General features: G+C 40.1%; 1 protein-coding gene across 1 annotated transcript in view; it reads right to left on the reverse strand.

Moving 5' to 3' along the window:
• Positions 1-26,289, reverse strand: part of DNAH3 (dynein axonemal heavy chain 3) — a 213,068-nt gene that overhangs the window by 80,007 nt on the left and 106,772 nt on the right. The window contains exons 20-25 of the mRNA XM_089674783.1: positions 19,845-19,968; positions 14,452-14,608; positions 13,934-14,077; positions 8,331-8,997; positions 4,375-4,540; positions 1,145-1,361 (exon numbers count right to left, since the gene is read on the reverse strand). Of these exons, the coding sequence (XP_089530909.1) occupies positions 1,145-1,361; positions 4,375-4,540; positions 8,331-8,997; positions 13,934-14,077; positions 14,452-14,608; positions 19,845-19,968 (1,475 nt within the window). The remainder of the gene's footprint in view (positions 1-1,144; positions 1,362-4,374; positions 4,541-8,330; positions 8,998-13,933; positions 14,078-14,451; positions 14,609-19,844; positions 19,969-26,289) is intronic.

A 26,289-nucleotide genomic window follows, 5' to 3' on the forward strand; every position in this document is an offset into this window, starting at 1 on the left:
CGGGTCAGTAGGGGGCCCCATGAGATGCCCCTGGTACCTTTCATTTGCTTTTTTATAGGCTTTTTTGGGTGTGGGCAAGGGCTCAGGGGCCCCATGATCTCCTATTGCCCGGGGCCCCATGAGTTGTCAGTCTGCCCCTGGTGGGAAGATTTAACTACTTAAAGAGAGGATTATGGGAGGTGTGGCCAATGACAGGGGTCTCCAACCTTTCTAAACAAAGAGTCAGTCTACTGTCCTTCAGACTTTAGGGGGGTCTGGACTGTGGCCAGTGGGAGTAGAAAATGCCCCAACATCAGTGGGAGTAGACAATAATCATGCATTAGATTGATGAATAACTATACAAGAGTATAATAAACCTAGAAGTTGTGTGGTAGCCAGTAGAATTTTGTTTGCCATAAGCATAATTCAGCCAGTAACATATTTTCTGTCCTAGGGTGATACAGCTCACTCACTGTACTGTTTAATGGAGAGATGTCACCCTACAGAGCACATCCCCCTCTACTTACTGCCATTACATTGGGAAAGGGAGTGTTCTGTAGCCCACAGAAATTAACTGAACAGGACTGATAACTGATAAGGAAGAGACAAGCTCACTGGATATCTGCCAGGATTACAAGGTATTTTTCTGTACTTGCAGCATTTTAACCACTTCCAGTTGGAGGTATACTTGGAGTTGGAGGTATACTGTATATGCGGCCTCTGGCGGGTGGACTTTAACACCGAACAGCTGCATATATGAGTCCCTCTGTAAACACATGCGCTCTCCCTGCGAGCTCCCAGCACAGTAAGCAGTGGATGCATACCTGGGATTGGGATTGGGAGTTTTTCGATCGTGTGACCGCTCTGACTGCAAATCACAGCAGTCACATGATCCTGGCAATTAGAACCTTCTAATGGGGCTGGGGGGCAGCAGGAAGGGGTAAAAGAGACAAAACCTCAGAAAATGTGGATATATTAGAGCGTTGTACTGATGTACTGGTTATAATTTTACCCATACATACACTTTCAGTCTAATACACCTAATCTACCTAACTATGTAAAAGGTGTTAAGTTATATACTTGGATAAAATGGGTCTGAAAACTAACTATAACCTGTTTGGTGCAGCAATAACAACTGCACATTATCCTGTGTTATTGTGCTTACTTGTGATGATGCAAATTCTAGTTTTTCGAGACCAACGAGGTATCGGTTCCTCATGGTGTCCACCTCATAACGCTTGCTGTTTAGTAAAGTCTTGAAAGTCAGGATCAGCTCCAGGTATGAGGTTGGGGTGACATAGTTGTGTCGGCGCAGTGTATTGTAGTAACTGTCTGACAGCTCCTTGACGCTTTCTTGGAAATATTTGCACATGGAAACAACCCTAGGACATTTCACAAAGCGATACATACATTTAATCCTTCTGTTGGGGAAGAACTGCATAATACATATACACAGCAGTATATACATTGTTGCTCATCATGAAAAAAGATCTATATAATACATATACACAGCAAGACACAATAATGCTTGCCACAAGAAGGCCATGCACAATATATATGCACAGTGAGACATAAATTAATTCTTGTCACAAGAAACACCTGGATAATACACAGCAATACATATATTTCTTGTCACAAGGAGGGCTGTCAAAATACTTCTACACAGAAATACATACATTAAAGCTTGTCAGGAAGCTTCTATAAATCAACATTGCCACAGTGAAGTGTTCCAGATTTAAAGGCTTTTTGGCTGCATTTGGTTTTCCAACAGTAAACAGAAGGTGTGATAATCCTTCCAGAAAATATGTTTTCCTGTTTTCCATATAGAAATTCTTTATTCCTCTGGTAGTTACAGAAATTATATTGATGTTAAAAAAATAAGCTTTCTGTGCTAAACTAGGCACTAAGCTCCATGCTAACATCATTTCAGTATTTCTATAATATATTTAGGATTCTTTTTTATACATATCACAATAATATAATATTGTGCTCAGTTTAAAGCAGAACACCAGACAAAAATGATAAAGATAAAACTGAACAGCCTTTTAAAAGATAAAATAAAAAAGCAGGTTTTATAGTAATATCCCCCCTCAGTATTGAGCCTTCCCCTTTATCTGTTTCACAATATGTCCTCGGTCCAGCATTATTAAACCTACTTCCTCTAAGCCCAGACTGTCCTGGACCCTCCCCAGCCTAGGACTGGACAGCAAAACGAGATGTAGCACAGCGGTAAGCTGTCATCAGGGACGGACTGACCATTTGGAAACTCGGGCACTGCCCGAGGGCCTGGGGTCAGTAGGGGGCCCCATGAGATGCCCCTGGTACCTTTTTCATAGGCTTTTTTGAGTTTGGGCAAGGACACAGGGGCCCCATGATCCCCTATTGCCCGGGGGCCCCATGAGTTGTCAGTCCGCCCCTGGTTGTCATACTACTTTCTCATCATATTGGCAAGCTCGCTGTCCTGCTTCTTTCTCTTACACTCTAACTCTGCTGAACAGGGACTATAAGAGGCTGAGACCAGGTCATATGCAAGTACTTACACTGTCTGTATTTAAAAAAAAAATACAGTCAATGATGTATGAAGCATTACAGGGCGGCATTTGTTTGTGTCTTCCTAGAGTTCAGCTTTTGGGAACACCCACATCATGAGAACTGCATATTTTCGGTTAGCTGTATGGATTCTTCTATAAATGTAACATACGTCCGATATGCATCCAAAAATGCAACAATTTTGTATATTAGCACATCAAGCAAAAATAGGCTCTTAACATAATTTGTCTAAAAAAACACATAGGTTTTGATTTACTAAAGGTAAATATACTGTGCACTTGAAGTGCACTGCAAGTGCAGTTGCTTTAGATCCAAGGGGAAGTTCTGAAATGAGGCAAAGCTCTGCTGATTGCTTTCATCCAATCATATGCAAGCAAAAATGTTTTTTTTTATTTTCCTTGTATGTTCCCCTCAGATCTGCAGCAAATGCACATTCAGTGTACTTATAGTGCACTTCCAAGTGCACTTGGCGTGCACAGGCTATTTACCATTAGTAAATCAACCCCATAATCAGTTGTGTTGGTTCATGACTGTAAAAGGGAGCTTCTCATTTAATAACAGTCATATAGACCAACATTCTTGTTAAATAGATGATTATTCTGTGAGTACGTTACCAGTAGTAGAAGGGCACCTGGATGAAACCTACAAAAATCTAATTATAATATGCAGACTTCATTCAGTTTTTTTTACGGTGGTAAATTAATAGAGGACCCAAGTATAGGGAACTGTGGCACCAAGATAAATCTAATATAACTATGTACTTCTCATACAGACTCTCATTACTAGTGGTAGACCTAACATTATAGCAATCTATATTGTGCGGTATAGTATCAGTGTATAATATATGTAGAATGAGCAGTATACATAGTAGTACAGTACTAATTTCAACTGAGCCTCCCAGAATGGCTGTTAGTTAACACAGTTAGTTAAGAATGATTGAGGCTGCTGCTGGTTGACTGCTGCAAGCAGTGCTAGATATGTATTTATTTATTACAGGTACTTATATAGCACCATCAATTTATGCAGCGCTTCACATATATATTGTACATTCATATCAGTCCCTAACCCTCAAGGGGTGTACAATCTAAGGTCCCTAACTCACATTCATACATACACATACTAGGGCCAATTTAGACAGGAGCCAATTAACCTACCAGCATGTCTTTGGAGTGTAGGAGGAAACCGAAGTACCTGGAGGAAACCCACGCAGGCACAGGGAGAACATGCAAACTCCAGGCACGTGGTGCCGTGGTTGGGATTTGAACCTTAGTACTGCGAGGCGGAAGTGCTAACCATTTAGCCACTGTGCTGCCTATAGATATGGTACAGACACATCACTGCACATAGTACTGCAGATGTCTACTTTACTTCAGAGCTTGTACGATTTTGGGAAGTGGGTTAGCAGCAAAAAACCTAACCTAACCACATTTCCTAACACCATAAAAAAAATATCGTTTCTGGAGCAGGCAAAAAACAGTACTAAGATTTGGGGTTTCATTATGAGTCTCATTATGGTTGACTCCTTCAATGTCTGCTGCATAAAAGTGCATACATAGGACATATTTCTTTAAAATTCTTAACTTGGTTTTACAAGCAGTTATTATCCATCTTTAAATTCAGCACTGAATATTGTTGCAAAAGAAGAATGGATTTAGCTACTGAAGGAGAAAGGTAAAGGGAACATTGAAAAGCTTCAAGTCATTTTCTTTGTATAACTGGCATTATCATAATGCTTTAATGTTTCCATGAAACTGAAAAAACCTATTCATATTTCTAAGCAAAATATTATACACAGACATAGTTCTAACAGGCTATATAAATCATCTATAATTACATAACACTTACTCTTTCCTAATGTCATCATCAAGGTCCACATCTTCCAAGAACTTGTTGGCCACCATCTCTAAAGCATCAGTTGGCCATGTCTGGAACCAATCAATGGTACAGCAGTTTATCAGTGAAGGAAACATGCGCAGTCGATTGCGGAAGGCATCACCGATAGGACTCATAGCTATTGGGCCAGAAACACAAATCATGTTATATTAACTGTACAATGTAAACTATGAGCAAAGGCAAGTATCCATAAAGTATATCTAGCAAGCAGTGCCTATAGATCAGGGGTTCCTAACCTGGGGTTTCAGGAGGTCTGTGAGGGTCAGACAAAAAAATAACATTTACATTCATTATATAGCCATTGAAAGAAATTAAATAAAATACACATTGCCCTTGTTTATTGCACCAGCCGCTAAGAGTCTCTTGACTTATTGTTCTCTGCAAAACCACCATCTTGTGCTACTCCATAATAACAAGTACTAATTCTCATTTTCCAGTAGTAGTAATAGTAATAGATTTGAGCAGGATTAAAATAGTTTTGTTTAAATTGTGCAAGATGATTGTATTTCATTTTTGTAATGAGTGGCCATTTCTTTTTGCATGAAAAGGGATGAGTTTTTGTTAAGAATGTTTGAATTGAAAGTATTTAAACTTTGTGCATGTCATATGTGTATTTCAGATTTCAATAAAATAAAGTTCATCATTGCATGCAAAGTTGTGTTTATGTGAACATATCTGGAGAGGGGGTCCATAGCTTTCATCAGATTCTTAAGGTTAATACTGCAGCTTACTCATTCATAGATGAGATGGCTGCATTAGTCTTCTTCTTTAGGCTTTCTTATGTTTAATATTGACTGGAGATCTGGCCAGTAAGTCTGTTGTTTCCAACAGAACCAGCTCTCCTAAAATATATCAGTTAAGAGACAAACTATTTACCACTGACAGGGGTGTTTATAATGATTAGCTTTTATTTTTATAATTTTATAATGATTATTTTTTCTTTTAATGTAAAACCTTTATTCCAAAAGTAAAAGAAAAAACTGTTGTAACTGCCATAAAGTGTAAGCTGGAGTTTGGTTTTAATGTGTTAGTGTAACTAAATCTGCTAGTCTATCCAATACTAGCCTCCCCCACAGATTAACAATGATGCTGCCTGCTGTGTCACCTTCTTCATCTAGAGTGGGGGCACTCTAATACAGAAGGTGTATTACTGGGCAGATCACCTGGTGAAAACAGAGGTAAAAGGGCCTAAAAAAGAAACTGATGCAGCCGCCACAACTAATGATTTATAAGTGGCAATATATAACATTTTCAGTTTTGGGTTTAATACCACTTTAATGCCAGGAAACCATGAGTGAATGCAGAGTTTCACAAACAACTGATAGGATGTATGTGTTTTGAGCTTTAAACATTGGACTGAAACTGGTGTTTCTTAACCACTTGCCTACTGGGAACCTATACCCCCTTCCTGCCCAGGCCAATTTCCAGCTTTCAGCGCTGTCACATTTTGAATGACAATTGCGCGGTCATGCAACACTGTACCCAGATGAAATGTTTATAATTTTTTTGTGACAGATAGAGCTTTAATTTGGTGGTATTTAATCACCTCTGGGTTTTTTATTTTTTCTTAAACAAACCAAAAACCACTGAAAATTTAGAAAAAAAAATGTTTTTTCTTAGTTTTTGTTATAATAAGTGATTTTTCTCCTTCACTGATGTGTGCTAATGAGGCTACAGTGATGGGAACTGATAGGCTGCACTGATGGGCACTGATGAAGAGGCATTGATAGGTGGCACTGATGGGCATTGACAGGCATCACTGATGGGCACTGAAAGGCAGCACTCATATATGGCACTGATAGGCAGCACTGACTGGCACTGTTATGTGGCACTGACTGGCACTGTTAGGCGGCACTGATAGGCGCACTGATGCACACTGATAGGCGGCACTGACTGGCACTGATAGGCGGCACTGACTGGCACTGATAGGTGGCACTGACTGGCATTGATAGTTGGCACTGTGGCACTGATGGGTGACACTGAAAGGAAGTTCAGATAGGCACTGATATGTGGCATTGATGTGGCACTGATGGGCACTGAAATGTGGCATTGATGTGGCACTGATGGGCACTGGCAGGTGGCATGGGTGAGCACTGACAGCTGGCACTGATGGACACTGACAGGTGGCACTGCTGGGGCTACACAGATCATCAGGGCACACGGATCATCAGTGCTCTGATGATCTGTTTACATGTCCCCTCCGAGGAATGCCGATTACCGGCTCTCCTCTCCTCACGAGCTGTTAGCGTGACAGCTCATGAGGAGAGAAATGCCAATAACCGGCATTTCCCTGTTTACATGTGATCAGCTGTGATTGGACACAGCTGGTCACATGACCGAGTCAACATCTTTGGCTCTTTCCGTTGATCCGCTGTGTCCGAGGGACACAGCGCACCGCCGATCGCCACACTGCGCGCTCCTAGGGCCGTGCATGCGCGGTTAGAATGGGAGGACATCAGATGACGTCCTCCCAGAACGAGAGAACCGCCTTGCGTCCATCATTTTACTATATGGCGGGCGGGAGGCGGTTAAAGCAGATCCATTCATTAAAGTGGAAGGAACTATGATTCCCTGAAATCACAGCGTGTCCTTACACTTCTGGTTTGAATTATACAAAACAGATGCAAATAAAGATACAAAAAGTTACAACAGTGCTTTTTTATATGACAATTACAATTACTTTAATTAATACACAGCACTTTAGCAAACAAAATGTCATTCGATTAAAGTGGAAGAAAAGTGGAATTAACACTAATCTCGGAATTCTCAGCTGTTGGCAAACCCCCTTACTTGGGGGGAGTCGGAGCTGTAGGATCATGTGACCAGACAGAAACAAATTAAAAAGATGGAAGTATACAGATTTTTTTTGCACAGGGTATACAGGATAGGTAGAAGAAGGAGGAAGGGGACACTTTTAAGAATAGTTAGTGTTAGGTGTTTCTTCCACTTTAATTCTGCTTTTCTTCCACTTAAATTGAATGACATTTAGTTTGCCAAAGTTCTGTGTATTACAAGTAATTGTTATTTAAAAAAACACTGTTTTAATTTTTTTGCATCTTTATTTGCATCTCTATTTTGTATCATTCAACCCAGAAGTTTAAGGACACACAGTAAGTGCATGGAATTTTGGTCCTTTCCTCTTAGCAGGTATCCCCATGGTACCCTGCGCTCACAGTTGCAAACAGCAGCACTGACATTGTAACATCAGTCATGTTTTCTGTATCTTCAAGAACCATGCACTGCATGGACATCATCAGAGAGGATAAGGACCCTGCATGCTCAATGACCAGCCTCAAGATAAACCACATAATACCGCCAGGGGCTTCAAGGGAGGAAAGCCTGGAGCTGAACATCAAGTAACCCGAAAAGCATGTAAATTGTACACTTTACATATTTTATTTTTTATTAAATATTTCCTTTTAAATCAAAGGTTTAATTTAGTCTGGTGGATTCTCAAAGACGTTCACATCAGAGTGCTGCTCTTCTTCCTTTGGGAATATGTTATAAAAAGGTTGTACCTACTGCATATAACAAAAATCTGGAAAAAGAGTGTTGTAGGATTGCACAATATCTGGATCAACCTGAACAGGTGGAACCATGGCATTCATAAAAAAAAAATCTGGCAAAGAAATGCTGGTAGGTTAATTGGATCCTGTCTAAAACTGGCCCTAGAATGTGTATGTATGCGAGTTAGGGGCCTTAGATTGTAAGCTCCTTGAGGGCAGGGACTGATGTGAATGTATAATATACTGTATACATTGAGCACTGCGTAAAATGATAGCACCATATGCATACCTGTAATAAATAAAATAAATAAGTAAATAATGAGTATTGTTTGGATATCAGTTTTAACCCTTCACAGTACATATTAGATATGTTAGGACAAGTTAACATTGCTGTATTCTTACCTAACACGATGTGTAAATTAGCCTTGACTCTCTCGACAAAGAAGTTGTACATAGCCATAGGAGTAGCTTCGATTTTCTTCCCCTCTGTCCTAGCGATGGACTGCATTTTCTCAACTATATCTGCCTTCTCATCTGCTGGAAAGATGTTAGGGACATCCCCAGTATTCAACAGCATGTTGATATCTTCTACAAACACTTCATCTTTGATTTGGTGATCGCAGAACAGAAAGACTGTGTTCTTGCCTGCCACACCTGCTTGCAGCATAACTTTCTTCACATCATCTCTCCATTCATTTATTGTGTAGTTTTTTGATATTTCAATCTGAAAGAGCTCAAAGGAGTTCATGAAAGTGGCCAGTTTGGTAGCACTCTGTCTTCCGCTTCCACCAATCCCAACCAAGAGCAAGTGGCCATTGTCCTGTTTCAACACTCGACAAATTCTTGAGATATGTTCTATAGCAAATTTAAACATTACCAAGGACATTGGAGCTTTGCTGACATTATTAAATTCATCCAGATAGTATTCCATGACGTTTGTCAGCTGCTTCAGATCAGTGATTTCATCATATACTCTAGCGTCACTATCATGTTTAAAATAGTCTCCGAAGAAGAGGCTCCTAATATTATCATCAACCACTTTTCCTGTAGGCGCCAAGTGGCTTAGAACCTGGGGAAAAAAGATCAAAGCATACATGTAAATCCCACCCACTGTATACATTCCCGAAGTTAAAAATAAAAGAGGGGCCAGAAAATCAGCCTGGATGGATTGGAACTAGAATGTCCACCTCACCCTTTAATGCATTAAACAAACATTCATAATGTAAAGTCAGAATTTTTTTATTAAACCATTTACCTGTGTTGGCAAACTTCAAGACAAATTATTCCTTATTGCATTGGTGATAGCAAAAATGCTCAGACAGCTGTATGCAATTTAGATAAATAGTACATTTAGGATGTGACTGTGCCATACACCATAAGTTCTGAATGCACAGCTGGCCATGGATATACAAAGGGAAGATTTGCATTTCCTTGCATACTCTCAAAATGATATATTAAAAAAAATCTTGTTCGGGGATATTTGACTGAAGTGATGAACTGACAACAGCTATCTCCAGTTTATTACTGGGGAACTGATTGAAAAACATAATTGTCAGCAGTGTTACATACAAATGAACTTGCAACCACCCCTTTAATCCAGTTACCCCAGTCACGCTGCAATGTCAGGGGTGAATTGTCTCTGAAGACTAATCTGCAGCTAAAGCTTATCTAAATCCAAAAATGTAATTTAAATATATTGCAGTTTACCAAACCGTAAATCTAGTGGCTGTATTTGTTTTTTGTTGTTTTTGGGTTGATTTTTCTTTCTTTTCAGTAAAAGTGGCAGTCAGAGTGTCGAGATACACCATTTAACACTGACAGGGGTGCTTACAATGACCAGCTTGTATTCTGTTATGTGAAACCTTTATTCCAAAGGAAAAAACTGTCACAGTAACTGTTTTAGCCTAGGTTTACATATGTGTGGGGCTGGTTTGCAGTGCAATTTCAAGCCCTGTCCAGTACAACTTAATTCAGTGGTTCAGGTGCGAATTAATAAAGTGTATAACACTAGAAATCGCATCTGAAAATCATACTGGACTCTTTTTGAAATCTCTCTGTGGCCAGCCCGCATATATGTGTATGTCTTGCAAATTGGATGCGGTTCAAAGCGCACCCAATTCGCATATAGAGTATGTGAACTGGGGCTAAATACTGTTTTCTGGAGTTTGGATTTACTGTGTTAGACAAGTTGAACTAAATTTGCCAGTGCATCTGTAGCATCCTCCCAGACAGGTTGCTAGGTATATTTAGTGTTTGGTTTGCTCTGCAAGCAGAGGAAATGCAATTGTCTGGTCTATTCTGTTCTGGCTCTACAGTCTGAGGATTTGATTAATTTCCCCTGGCTCTGCTGGCAAACTTTCCAGAGCTCAGGGCAGGAAATGAAACTCCTCTGGCTGGGCTTTTGCCTTACCCCAGCCAATCCCTGGGGAGGTGTTCCTAGATGGTGAGTGGGAGGCAGGTAAATAACCTGGAGCCCAGGAAGTTTTGTTCTTCCCAGGCAGAAAGTAAAATCATGTGGTTCTTCCCCTGAAGGAAAGGGAACTGTGTGTTTCAGGGGGCCGCTATGCCCTAAAGCCATCCTGACTGGTTTCTGGACTACTCCCTCCCCTGGATTGAACCCATGGCCTTGCTTCTACTGGGGTGTGTGAGTAGAGCTTCATTTCCTGAGCTGCATTTATATCTATGGTCCTCAGCTGTGATATAATAAATTGTTTCAGTACTATATGCCTTGTGTGCCATCAATCTTGTGGTCTTCAGCTGCAAGATCTCAGACTGTTGCAGTCTGCTCCTAATGATTGTCCAAACCTATCCTGTGGTTGTCAGCTGTGGGAAACTTAGACTGTTCCAGTCTACTTACATGTGCTACTCATGCTCGGATATTTTTCTGGTCTACAGCTTACAGCTGGGAATGAAACAATGTGTTGCTACTGCGTAGTGGAGAGCTGCCTCTACAAATTCTGCATCTAATAATCTCCTGGTCCACATCTGGGAGTGAAAGACTATGTAGCTATCACTTAGGGAAAATGCCCCATACAAAATATGTGCCTTGATGTTTTGAAGTATCATATACACCATTGCCCTCCCCAGTTACAGGTTTTCAGCAATAAATCAAAAAAAGACATCCCCTAGACTGATTATTGAGCCGGAATGAGTGAACTGTTGCTGTATGCCTGGCTGCCTCTGCAATGTGTTGGAAAAGAAACTGTTAATGACAATGGCTCCTGGGGGGGGGAGGGGGGTAGCACTACACATCTAACATCAACCTACTCTTATTCACTTCAGAACGGTTTCTCTCCCCATACAAATTAATGGGAATGGGTAATGGGTAAACTGCATCTGACTCTGAATGATCTCAGAAGCATCTTAAACTAACCTCTAATGTAGCCTGAATGCAAATAAAACCTAGCTGAATTTGATCATCAACAGAAGTTTACAGAGCACTGAAATACTTACCTGTCAGCTGATGCAGTCTTCATTCTGGTCCCACTAAATGCTGTACGCAAAGGCAGGCAATCAGCAATTCTACCACAAACACAGTTGTTGTAAAGTGACTAGTAAAGGACATGAAGTGACTAGCAGGACCCAAGGAGAGCTGCAGTAGCTGAGAGCTACATTTGTGCCATAAGAGGAAGTGGTTGATTAGCATTTAGCTGCGAACCTAAAGTCAATATGTACTTTTCTGTTTCAATATGTTTATTGGTTTTGACAATAAGCATAGAAAGTCTAAGACAAGCATATGAGTGAAAACCAATACAGACTGATCAATAACAGTTACAGTCAGGAATATAAAAAATACAAGGGTTCTGAAACTTGGGAATATACCAATAGGTTGAAAATGTAAGGAAGCCATATCCCAAAATTTTGCTCGCAGTCACCAAAGGGGAGGCTCTTCTCCTGCAGCCAACCCCGTAGAACGGTAAGTGCGTGAGCATAGGCAGGAAATAACTAAAAAGAGAAAAAAAGAGAGAAAGAAAAAAAGGAGCATGGGCAAGAGATGGAGAAGAAGGTAGGGGGTAACTCAGACTTGGAAGCTCCAAAGTGAGCAGTCAGACAAGGCCTAAGCATGTTGGATGGAGTTTGGGGAAGTCAACATGTACTTTTAATGCATTTAATGAATAATAGAAACCTTGTAAATGGAAGGGCAGTTTCTTTGTAATACCTGAAGTTGTGATTTGAGAATTGAACTGATTGTGGAACAAGGGGTATAGAAGGCAGTTAGGGAGCCGATTTCAGACTGCTGGCAGAATGGTCAAGTCAATGCTGTTCATGGATAAAGAGCAGGCAGAATAGCAACTAGCTGTGGATAAGGGCAGCATAAAGGAAACAGAATGGAAGCTGATCATGGCATTACGTGGAAGAGAGGAGCAGTAGCTGAGCATGGAACTTTGGGAGAGGAAGAGAAGGCAAAGTAAAAGGAAATAGAAAGGAAGCAGAGTGTCCGCTAAACAAGAGCTGGGCAGCAAGGCCCTGTTCGCAATATTATTCAATGAGGCTGTTTAGATGCAGTGTGATGCAGCAAGGTTTGAAAAAAGGGGCATGTCCATTTTTCTGTGGATTTTCACACATGATGATTTCCAATATAATAGTGAAAAAGCATTAAAATAAGCATTAAAACATGGCCAAAAAAAATTAGACAAACATGGGCACAGATAGACGTGAACCTTGACTAAGACAAGGCTTCATGGAAAAATAAAATAATCCGCAATATTCATCTTTCTCCCTAAAGTTTCTTCCAACACTGATATATATATATATATATATATATATATATATATATATGAAAAAAACATGGGGTTGCTTGGATATGGGAACCCATCTGCTCATCTTGTAGTCTTGCCCACTTGTAATGGCTTCTTGTGCTGATGTGTTTCATATGTAATTCATACTACCTGGTACGACATTGCTGCCTGATCCAGTGGTAGCGCTTCTTAATAAATGAATGCCTGATATTACCACTTCACAGTTTAAACTCTTGCTATATTTTACTACCGCATCCAAGCAAACTATAGCCAAGGCATGGAAAACTCCCAACCTTTGTCACCTTGAGGTGAAGCACAGGGTGATGCAATCGATGATTCATAGCAAAATAAAGGTCATGTTGCAGGACAGTGTCCCTAAACATCTTATCATTTGTCAGCCTGGAGTTGACCATTACCTGCCACATGACTTTGACCAGTACTTACTGGAACCTTGACTCAAACCCACACCTGCACTGAAGAGCTCCTTTAAACATCAGATGGGCCACTGTGACTACCATTGGACCCTCTGTCTTACCTCCCCCCCCCCTTCTTCTTTTTCTTCATTTCCTCTCTGTGTAATTCTGTTATTTCCTCTCCAGTACTATGTGAACCTAATGGATAAGTTTTGCACCTTGCTATTGTGGAACTATCCAGTGATACTGTCCCCATGATTCGAGGCTATCAACACAGGCTCTACAATCTATTTTTGTGACAGCTCTACGTTTTATGGTACAGTACGTTAATGCTGCTCAGGCTGCATACCCTTATTTATGTCAATTACTCATCATACTTTTGTATGGCACTATCACTTGAATGGCAAATTGTGTTATTATGTTTTACTTGTTTGTATTCAATAAAAATATTGAAGCAGAAAAAGAAAATCTGCTGTGGCTACAGTTTGCAGTCTGCTTTTTGGATCTCTAATATCATGAAGCTATGTTACTGTGAGACCAAAAACAAAAACAAGTTTCACTGTATCAAACCTTCTGACAGCTCCATGGCAGCAAGATTTCATCTAATAAGAGGCCAACACTTATTCATGTATCATATCTGAAACAATGAACTACTTAAATGCCAGAGTTTTGCATTCACAATATACTGTGTCAATAATGTGTATTGTAGAAAATGATGTTCACTAACCACATATTCAATATTGCTTCAAGGTACCCCCCCCCCCCCCCACACACAATTCCTAGGATGAGAACCAGTGACATACAGCACCGTTTTGAATAAAAAGAAAATTAAAAAGTTGTGGCTATGTCATACCTTGTCAACACTTTGTTTAAAGCAATTGGATGTTGTCTCTTTTACCATATTAAAGAACATCTGTCTGTCTTCAGGGTCAATTAAACGGTCATAAAATACACGGTAAACTTCATGGATCCATAGCCTGATCAATTTATCATTGTCCTGAGATACACAAAAAGTAAAATCAATAGTGCATCATGTAGTTTGTCAGTTACGTAGTTACAGTACATAGGTTGAAAGAAGACAATTCCATTGAGTTCACCAGTATGAGCATTTCATGTCTTACACTGTATGTGTGTTGCAGATAAACAGCGTAATATTACTACTATTTAATCCCTAGTTGTAAGTGAGTTTTGAAGAATGTTACGTTGTTGAACATCATGCTCTTCATTTAACTGATGCTTAAAGGTGAAAATAGTGTCATATTTTGAGTATGTTAATTGGGTTAAGTAACTGATATACTGACTTGAGTTGTAAATGGTAATGTAAAACTTTTATTTATGTACCCATGTACATACTACCCAGTACATTCTTACCTGAAGGTGCGTATGTGGACACAGCAACACTCCTCGTACAACCCTAGAAAAGTCTCTCAAATTAAAAACATAATGAGATTTTGATGGAGTTGGCAAGAAGTTTTCAACAGCTGTTTTGTAAATTGCCATGGTGGCCTGTATCATAAGTTTGCCAGATCTGCAAAAAACAACATTATGATTAATAATACAATTAAAAGTCATAGAAAAGCTGATTTCCAGCCAAAAATTAAATGTAACATTTTTGAAGTAGCCAAGTCCCCTAATATGCTGTTCTTTTTACACCTGCTTATCACATACACCAGAAAAAGTATTGCAAAGCTCGTCTAAGGCATACAAATAGGCACCTATTTTATGGTGTAGAACTGGTCACCTCCACCTGCTGACTAGGTACAGGGTGACCTGCCACTTCATTACCCTCCAGTCATTCTACTGTGGGCAGTGCTGACAATACCACTGCAGTGGGAGGATCATAGATTGGTATGCTTGTGGGAATTACTTTTGCTTTTCCTTGCCAGCTCTGGTCCCACTGACAATGTTAAACAAGGACTGAAGTTCTTTGTTCTTCTTTCAGTTTCCAAACTCCAGCTCAAAGGCTATCTCACACGACTGCCCATGGGACCACCCCTGACTCCCAAGCATTAGTCACAAAGAATAGCCAGTCTAGACACCTGACTTTTCTCTGCTGCAGTTAAGTAACACAGCCAGGCCACTTCCTTGCTGCCTGTGACTGGACATTGAAGGAGCAGCAACCACCTAATGAGGTCATATCTCTGTTCTTTTGTCATGTCATCATGCTCCTTGTCAGCAACTGTGAATGAAGGAAACCTGATTAGCCTCAAATATTGCACCTGCCTTTCTGTGTCTGAAAGCTACTGAACATATAGGTATATAAGCCATAAACATCTGGAAACTTTCTACAGGCCTTTTAACTTCTTGTCCTTATCACCTTTTGGAAATCTCCCATAGCCGTAGAAGGGTGGGCTACAGTTCCAAGAATCTTGTTCCTTAATTTGTCACCACACAGTTATTCTAAACTACATGGGCATTGCTAGCACCAGACACCCAGGGCACATGCCTCCTATGTCTTGCCTGGTTCCCTAGGTCCTGACACTGCTGTTGCCCATGGCATTTCTTTACTGCCTATGGCTATCTGACATGTTGCTTCCAGGCAGTCACAGTTGTATAAAAAGCGTGAGGAATGCTGCTTTAAACAGGGTACAGGCTGTTGTGCTGCTCTTCACTGCTGCCATCTGCACGCTTTCCAGATAGAGGGAGAGTGGGAACATGGGGAACTAAAGAGGCTTGTGGGACAGCCAGCCATGTCACCAGAAGAGTAAGTGATTGAGTCTGTGTGAATATGTTTATGTATACAGTGTGTGTGTGTGCTTCTGTGTTTACAGCGTGTGCATGTGTGTGTGTATACAATTTGACAAGGCACTTGCTATCAACTTGATTTCCAATTTGGTAAAAGAAAAAAAATCACTATTCTTTTGGTGTGTGGATATACTGTAGTTAGACAGAGTGGTTTAGAAATGACAATCTAAACACAATTCCCGTTTATTGCTAGATTTTTTCCAATATCTAGGGAAAATAAAAATGATATGGGAACTAGAACAAAAAACTACTGCAGATCTATAAATACAACACTTGTATGTTAAAGATGACATTGCATGCAAAGACTTTTGTCTTTGTACATGGCCACTGTATGACACAACTACATCAAACTGGTAACAAACAGAACTAATAAAAAAATTATGAAAACTTTAAGATTTAGTTCCCCAGTTGCATCAAGGGGTTGATTTATTAAAACCGGAGAGTGCAAAATTTGGTGCAATTGTGCATTTTAACCAATCAGATTCTTTCTTCAGCTTGTTCAATTAAGCTTTGACAAATAAAACAGGACAATGATTGGTTTTTATGAGAAGCTGCACCAGATTTTGCACTCTCCAGTTTTAGTACATTAAACCCAGTGTGTGCATGAGTACACAGTGTGTGTGGATAGGGAGTACAGCTGTGCTATAAAAAAGGAATGTGGTGAAATATGTCATAGGGGTTCTGTGTTCTGGGCTGTATATACTCATGATCTCTGTATGTTACATACTCCTGACTAGTGCATTATATATGTTACATACTCCTGGACCCTGTACATTTATTTATTTCAGGTACTTATATAGTGCTGTCAATTTACGTAGCGCTTTACATATATATATATATATATATATATATATATTGCACATTCATATCAGTCCCTAACCCTCAAGGGATGTACAATCTAAGGTCCCTAACTCACATTCATACATACTAGGGCCAACTTGGACAGGAATCAATTCACCAACCAGCATGTCTTTGGAGTGTGGGAGGAAACCAGAGTACCCAGAGGAAACCCATGCAAGCACAGGGAGAACATGCAAACTCCATGCAGGAGGTGCCATGGTTGGGAATCGAACCCATGACCCGTTTACTGCAAGGCAGATGTGCTTCAGAGTGCTACTAGTTTTTTGCAATCCTAGCAACACCCCTGCTGTTGGCATGTCATTTATTTTAGCATTAACATTTAGTAACAGTGGTTTGTGATTGTTAGATATTTCACTGTGGCTTAAATCTGCAAATTTACCTCATTCTACACATATAAGAGATTTTATTAATTGGTATCAGTTTTCATCATCCACACTGGGGCTCCAACTCATATGGCCCTTTTTGCCACACATTGGGCAGTTTCCATAGTTATAACATAACATAAACACTTTGGTACCGTGCTTTTTTCCTTTGGTTTCCTTCTCTTTGTATGAAAGATGTTGATTGCAAAAACTGACTTATATAGTTAGTCCACCATTTCAGAAAAAATGAAAAGGTGAACACCACATACCCTCCCCACTTACTTCATTGGATGCTGAGATGTCAGTGCCCACACAGCCAGTGCAGCGGTTCAGGATTCTCCCTCTTCTTTCTGCAGCACTTTGTAGACAGATCACTCTCATCTGTCCCAGAAGCACTACACAGAGAAGAGGGAAAAAAGTGGGGATTTCCAATTCCCAGACCACTATAGCAGCTACATTGGCCGCACAAGCACTGGCAGCTCAGCATTTAAGGTGTGGAGGATGTACAGTATTCGTTCACGTTTTCATCTTTTCTGAGCTAACACTTTACCCTCTTGCCCGCTGCCCTATAGTAGAAGTACTGCTACAGGGTGGCAGGGCTGCACAAAATCACGCATATATACGTGATTTGCATTTCCGGGTAGGGGACGTGGGTGTGCACTGCCCTACCCATGCCATTGGCGGCTAGGGATGTCAATCAATGGGTCTCAGATGGCGATTCCCTGCTGGCATCCAGCGATTGCTGTTTAAAGCTGACAGGGGAAAGACCTATGTGTAAACAACACGGGTTTCTCTGCTGCTAGCAAGGATATGCTGCTTTGTATTTCTCTGCACAGCAGAGAAATACAAAGCAGCATGTCTGCATAGTAAAACAGCACACAGCACACATAGTAAAACACACACAGCACACACACACACACAGAGCACACAGTTAACCCTTTGCTTGCCAAAAAGTTAACTCCTTGCTGCCCTGTGTCATTAGTTCAGTGTTATTGCTTTTTATTAGCACTTATCACTGTATTAGTGTCACTGGGGATGTCAGTGGCAGTTAGTCAGTTCCCACCCGGTGTCAGAATGCCCTCTGCAGCCCCGTTATAAGTCGCTGATTGCCACCATTACTAGTATAAAAAAAATTAAAATAAAAATTCCAGTATATATAATGCCATTTGTAGACACTTTAACTTTTACATAAACCAATTAATTTACATGCATTTTTATTTAGCAAAGACATGCAGCAGAATACATTTTGGCCTAATTTAAGAACTTTGATTTTTTTTATTTTTTATAATTGGATATGTTTTATAGCAAAAAGTAAAAAAATTTTTTTTTTTCAAAATTTTTTTTGTTTATAGCGCAAAAAATATAAATGCAGAGGTGATCAAATACCACCAAAAGAAAGCTCTATTTGTGGGGAAATAAAGGACATCAATTTCATTTATGCACACATTTTATTGTCAGTTAAAATAACACAGCGCTTTATCACAAAAAATAGCCTGTTCAGGAAGGGGGGAGAGCAAGTGGTTAAAACAGAGAAGTGGGTATCACATGTACTAGTTGTAGGTTATTGGGGGTATTTATTATTATTATTATTGCACATACGTTGCACAAAATACTTTTTTTTCCATAATAGTTTTCATATTTTTTTGTTTTTTTAGTTTGGATTATTAGTTTGATGTAGTTGTGTCAATGGCCAGTGGCCATGTTTGTACATTTGTCTTTGCATGCAATAGCATCTTTAACATACAGGTGTTGTATTTACACATTTACAATAGTTTTTGCTCTAGTTCCTATATGATTTTATTTACCCTAGATATTGGAAAGAATCTAGCAATAAACAGGAATTGTGTTTAGATTGTCATTTCTATACCACTGCGTCTAATTATATCCACACACCAGAAGAATAGTGATTTTTTTACCAAATGGGAAATCAAGCTGCTTCATAGCAAGTGCTTTGTGAAATTGTTACAGCATGAAAAGAGATTGCTATGTTTTGAAAAGAGATAAATGTTTGTAGTTAAAGCTCAGGTGCTTGATGTGGACAGGGATTAAATGAGGATTCAGAGAACTAAAGCTCAATGAGATCATTGAAAACAAGGCATTGCGTGTTTCTTCCATTTTCGTGACAGGTATACTAAGCTAGTGACCAAGATTTACAAACCGAATTTCTCCACATACAAAATAACTGTACTATTAAAGAACCAACCTGACTTCAATACATGATTATGCTAGGATATATGTCATTAAAGATTATGCTAGGATATATGTCATTAAATTTAAGTAATCTCTCACTGACATCTACAGTGAGCAAAGGTTCAGCAGTAGTCTGTGATGGAATGTACTTCAAGAGACTTAACATGCACGGAGGTTTGAATATGTGTGTGCTGAAGTGCATCACTGATCTTTAATAACCTATATTTACCGTAGAGGTGAATAATACATCAGTATTCATTCATCCCAGTAAGTCCATGTGCCAAGTGTCAAGTTGTGTTTCCCATAACTTGGTTTGACACCTGTGTGTCAATGAGTGTTTGATTCCTTATGCGCAAACTCAAAATTACAAGCCTTCTTTTGGGATTGCTTTTGAAAAAGCAAGAAAATACGTCAGAAACAGCCATTTTATGGGAAACAGAATTATTTCCTGATGCTATGAGGGTTAGCTTATCAGGGTGCAGCTCTTCTATGGAACCCTGTCTTTAATGTCCTTGAAGAGTAAATTACAGTAGAGCACATTTCAAAGTTATGCCCAAACACTAATTAAACAATCACAGACCATATAAATATGTTATATATAAGTACCTCAAGAATGCAATATCAAATCCTTTGCCAAAGTGCCAGTCAGCAATAGAACAGAATATTTTTGTTAGAGTTTCATCATCAAAGGCATTTATGGAGATTACATTCAAGTGACGTGTGAAACGAACTGCAAAAGAAAAAAGAAACAAAACAGTAATTAGAGACAAAATATCAGCACAAGTACTAGATAGTTTTCTGAAGCTCACAATATATCATCACTTCTATACCACACAGGGAACTACTAGAGCTGCTCCACTGGTTTTATTATCAACCATAAAGGAGAATGACTGGGAGAGAGAGATGCTTATTTCTCAGTACTACATCACACACGTCAAAGTGAGTGATTGCTTCAAAAGTATATGAAAGTGGTTAGTGCACACAGTGACAGCACAAAATATAGCCATGGGGAGGAAAATATTTTTTTTTCAATACAAAGAAGGGACAAATAAACAGAATAAAATATAAAAATGACATCACTGCAGTGTAGAAAAATCCCCCTACTGGGCTGCTGTAAAATAACTGAAAACATTCTAGAGCCATATTTTCTATAACAACCTGTCACTTGTGCCTTCGCTTTACATTGTCACATCTCAACAAAAATAGAGGAAGATTAGCATTTTTTGAAAAATATTTCCTCAAAGAAAAAGTCTGTTTAACCACACAGTATTATCCAATTTACAGGGGTTTAGTTCTATTTAAGAATATTTATTTTATTATATGGCTATTCCCAGGGGCGGACTGACCATTTGGAAACTCGGACACTGCCCGAGGGCCTGGGGTCAGTAAAGGGCCCCATGAGATGCCCCTGGTACCTTTTTAATAGGCTTTTTTGAGTTTGGGCAAGGACACAGGGGCCCCATGATCCCCTATTGCCCGGGGGCCCCATGAGTTGTCAGTCTGCTCCTGGCTATACCATATTCTGCAGAGTTATAAAAAGAATGTCAAACCACTTAAATCAATATTCACGCTAGTGGAGCGCTGATATCAACATAAACTCTTTAAACTTTCTCTGAATCCTTTAAATCCTTTACTGTTGATCTGTCTCAACCTTTCAGCTATCAACAGCCTTTATCTAAACACCAAGCACACACCCTTTAGGGTTTAATGGACCTGCAGCTTCAGGACAGTTCTGCTAAAAGTGTTTCAAGCAGCTTGATACAGACTGGGCCTAGGCAGTATGTGATGAACTACATTTGAATGTTAGTTTCTTGCTGTTTCTGCTGCAACTGCATAATGAAAAGGCAAGCACCAATCATGTTCTACCATAAGATTCCTATACCCAGTCCTCCCTTGGCAAGCTTTGCATTGTTGTGCATCAGACAGAAAATTTCCTAAGGGAAAGAAAGGGAAATCCTCCAAACACACATATTGTAAGATCAGAAGTAGCTGAAAAATGACAGCAGGAGGAAACCTAAACATTTTTAGTTAGGCCAACACAATTGTCAAAGTGGATGTAAAGCCACATTAAATTATATTTTGCTTAAGTGCTGTGTACTATAAAAAAGGTTTCAAGTTGGCCCACCCTTTAGAGCTATAACAGCTTTGACTCTTCTGGGAAGGCTGTCCACAAGGTTTAGGAGTGTGTTTACAGGAATGTTTGACCATTCTTCCAGACCTGCATGTGTGAGATCAGGCACTGATGTCGGATGAGAAGGCCTGGCTTGCAGTCTCCGCTCTAATTCGTCCCAAAGGTGTTCTATCAAGTTGAGGCAGGCCAGTCAAGTTCCTCCACTCCAAACTTGCTCATCCATGTCTTTACGGACCTTGCTTTGTGCACTGGTGTGCAGTTATGTTGGAACAGAAAGGGGCCATCCCCAAACTATTCCCACAAAGTTGGGTGCATGAAATTGTCCAAAATGTCTTGGTATGCTGACGCCTTAAGATTTCCCTTCATTGGAACTAGGGGGCCAAGCCTAACTCCTGAAAAACAACCCCACACCATAATCCCCCCTCCACCAAACTTTACATTTGGCACAATGCAGCCAGACAAGTACCGTTCTCTTGGCAACCGCCAAACCCAGACACGTCCATCCGATTGCCAGACAGAGAAGCATGACTCGTCACTCCAGAGCACACGTCTCCATACCTCTAGAGTCCAGTGGCAGCGTGCTTTATACTACTGCATCTGACGCATTGCACTTGGTGATGTAAGGCTTGGATGCAGCTGCTCGGCCATGGAAACCCATTCCATAAAGCTCTCTAAGCACTGTTGTTGTGCTAATCTGAAGGCCACACAAAGTTTGGAAGTCTTTAGCTATTGACTCTGCAGGCAGTTGGCGACTTCTGCGCACTGTGCACTTCAGCATGCGCTGACCCCGCTCTATCATTTAATATGGCATACCACTTTGTGGCTGAGTTGCTGTTGTTCCAAGTTTCTTCCACGTTGTTACAATACAGTTGACCATGGAATATTTAGCAGTAAGGAAATTTCATGGATGGACTTATTGCACAGGTGGCAACCTGTCACGGTACCACACTTGAATTCTCTGAACTTCTGAGAGCGACCCATTCTTTCACAAATGTTTGTAGAAGCAGTCTGCATGCCTAGGTGCTTGATATTATATAACTGTTGCCATGAAGGTGATTGGAACACATGAATCCAATGATTTGGAGGGGTTATCCAATACTTTTGGCAATATAGTGTGTATATATATATATATATATTTATATATATATATATATACAGTCAGGTCCATAAATATTGGGACATCGACACAATTCTAACATTTTTGGCTCTATACACCACCACAATGGATTTGAAATGAAACAAACAAGATGTGCTTTAACTGCAGACTGTCAGCTTTAATTTGAGGGTATTTACATCCAAATCAGGTGAACGGTGTAGGAATTACAACAGTTTGCATATGTGCCTCCCACTTTTTAAGGGACCAAAAGTAATGGGACAGAACAATAATCATAAATCAAACTTTCACTTTTTAATACTTGGTTGCAAATCCTTTGCAGTCAATTACAGCCTGAAGTCTGGAACGCATAGACATCACCAGACTCTGGGTTTCATCCCTGGTGATGCTCTGCCAGGCCTCTACTGCACCTGTCTTCAGTTCCTGCTTGTTCTTGGGGCATTTTCCCTTCAGTTTTGTCTTCAGCAAGTGAAATGCATGCTCAATCGGATTCAGGTCAGGTGATTGACTTGGCCATTGCATAACATTCCACTTCTTTCCCTTAAAAAACTCTTTGGTTGCTTTTGCAGTATGCTTTAGGTCATTGTCCATCTGCACTGTGAAGCGGAGTCCAATGAGTTGTGAAGCATTTGGCTGAATATGAGCAGATAATATTCCCGAAACACTTCAGAATTCATCCTGCTGCTTTTGTCAGCAGTCACATCATCAATAAATACAAGAGAACCAGTTCCATTGGCAGCCATACATGCCCACGCCATGACACTACCACCACCATGCTTCACTGATGAGGTGGTATGCTTAGGATCATGAGCAGTTCCTTTCCTTCTCCATACTCTTCTCTTCCCATCACTCTGGTACAAGTTGATGTTGGTCTCATCTGTCCATAGGATGTTGTTCCAGAACTGTGAAGGCTTTTTTAGATGTCGTTTGGCAAACTCTAATCTGGCCTTCCTGTTTTTGAGGCTCACCAATGGTTTACATCTTGTGGTGAACCCTCTGTATTCACTCTGGTGAAATGTTCTCTTGATTGTTGACTTTGACACACATACACCTACCTCCTGGAGAGTGTTCTTGATCTGGCCAACTGTTGTGAAGGGTGTTTTTTTCACCAGGAAAATAATTCTTCGCTCATTCACTACAGTTGTTTTCCGTGGTCTTCCCGGTCTTTTGGTGTTGCTGAGCTCACAGGTGCGTTCCTTCTTTTTAAGAATATTCCAAACAGTTGTTTTGGCCACGCCTAACGTTTTTGCTATCTCTCTGATGGGTTTGTTTTGTTTTTTCAGCCTAATGATGGCTTGCTTCACTGATAGTGACAGCTCTTTGGATCTCATCTTGAAATGAACTCTGGACCTTTTATCTGCTCATTGTAATTGGGATAATGAGGGAATAACACACACCTGGCCATGGAATAGCTGAGAAGCCAATTGTCCCATTACTTTTGGTCCCTTAAAAAGTGGGAGGCACATATGCAAACTGTTGTAATTCCTACACCGTTCACCTGATTTGGGTGTAAATACCCTCAAATTAAAGCAGAGAGTCTACAGTTAAAGCACATCTTGTTCATTTCATTTCAAATCCATTGTGGTGGTGTATAGAGCCAAAAATGTTAGAATTGTGTCGATGTCCCAATATTTATGGACCTGACTGTATATATATATATATATATATGTATATAGTGCCTTGAAAAAGTATTCATTCCCCTTGAAACTGCTTGTCATGTTACCAAAAACATAAATGTATTTTATTGGGATTTTATGTGATAGATCAACACAAAGTGGCAAATAATAGTAAAGTGGAAGGAAAATGATAAATGGTTTTCAATATTTTTTTACAAATAAATATCTGAAAAGTATGGCATGCATTTGTTTTCAGTCCCCTTTACTCTGATACCCCTAACTAAATTCTAGTGGAACCAATTGCCTTCAGAAGTCACCTAATTAGTAAATAGAGTCCACTTGTGTGTAATTTAATCTCAGCATAAATACAGATGTTCTGTGAAGCTCTCAGAGGTTTGTTAGAGAACTATCATATACCTAGTGATGGAGGCCAATTGAGAGAGGGCTTCCCTCGAGAAGAAGTCCGGACGTGTCGAAATGCGTCTGGACGTGACATCTGACTTCAAACCGGAAGTAGCGGCTCGGTCATTTTTAGTATTGGAAAACGTGTTTTTTTTGTAATACAAACTGCTGGGACTGGTCTGAAGTAATCCCTAATGTAAGCATGTATTAAATTTCTTGATTTATACCTTATCCAAATACTTGATGGGTCTCTTCTTTACCTTCTGAGGAAATTGGGGAAGCTGAAAGTCTACTACCTGATCGTGGATGGAAGCTGTTAAGTGATTACTTATCCTGAGATGTTTGTTGTTACTCCTAGAGGGTAATTGCCTTTAATCCCACTAGTGTGAGGTGGTCAAGGATTATACACTTCACCTATTGATATGATTAGTTGAATTTTCACGGAGTGGTTTTTATGGTTTAAAAATATTTTTTATTTTGGATTTTTTTCCTTTTTTTTTTTTTTTTGTGTGTGTGTTGATTTTCACGGTTGCAGGAGTGTACACGGAGTGAAAATTGTCTTTGCATGATTCACGTGTCACTCACATTGTATTGATTACATTTTTCACAATTTTTCGCATATTAATTTTTTTTCTAAAATCTGAAGGTAATACACTATGTCAGTTTAATTTTTTTGAGGTACTACGGGATCTGGACTGGTGAACAAGTTGGATACTATATAATATATATTTTTTGAAGATTCTCGATATTTTGGACACATTTAATATTTGAAATTTGAATTTTTTCTTTGGAGACACTTTAATCTTTGGACTTGTGTGATTTTTAGTGGTTGATTTGAATTTTTCACTACGCAGTGGGTATTATACATGAGATAGGGTTTGAGTCCATTTAGAGAAAAGGTTTGGTTTTATTTATCCCCTTGCAGCTAAGTTCCGGACTCCCCTGAGAGTGGGACAGCGGGAGTCTGGCCCAAAGTTGCACAGGTCACCTGGGAATGCTGGTCGGTGGTCCACTCAGAAGCACAGCTGGTGCACAGAGATAGGTCTGCAGACAGGAGGCTCCTGTGCATGGTATGTAAGCCCTTCCGGGATTTAGATGTTTACTGGGTAGTCGGTTCAAGCCAAGGTCAGGTACCAGGTGGGAATCAGAGCAGACGTAGTCAGATGGGATAGCCGAGGTCATACACAGAGGAACGAGAGAGAGAGAGTATCCGTAAGCCAAGCCGAGGTCAGATCAGGGGTAAAGCAGAGTATACAGGTCTAGGAGCAATCTGAGTCAGTAACAGGAAATCATAGGTCAGAATCACAGGAAACAGGAACCAGGAGATCATCCAGCAACTTGAGGAAGTGATTAGCCTCCTTATAAAGGCCGTCTGGCACCAAACTGAGGCTGATGTGTACTTGTGCGGCCATGCAGAGTACTGGCAGAAATGCCAGATCTTCCAGAACGTCTGCAGTGGACAGGACACTGACAAGAACATTAGTGAACAAGCAACATCATGAAGGCCAAGGAACACAGCAGACAGGTAAGGGATAAAATTGTGGAGAAGTTTAAAGCAGTGTAAACATCCCAAAAATATCCCAAGCTTTGAACATCTCATGGAGCACTGTTCAGCTCAGTAACCTACCAAGACATGGCTGTAGAAGTAAACTGACAGGCCGGGCAAGGAGAGTATTCATCAGAGAAGCTGCACAGATCCACAGCTCAGGTGGGAGATTCTATCCACAGGACAACTATTAGTTGTACTCTCCACAAATCTGACCTTTATGGAAGAGTGGCAAGAAGAAA

Source organism: Staurois parvus, unplaced genomic scaffold, assembly GCF_062004578.1.
Source record: "Staurois parvus isolate SC_StPar_1 unplaced genomic scaffold, SC_StPar_1.0 ptg000152l, whole genome shotgun sequence".
NCBI lineage: Eukaryota > Metazoa > Chordata > Amphibia > Anura > Ranidae > Staurois > Staurois parvus.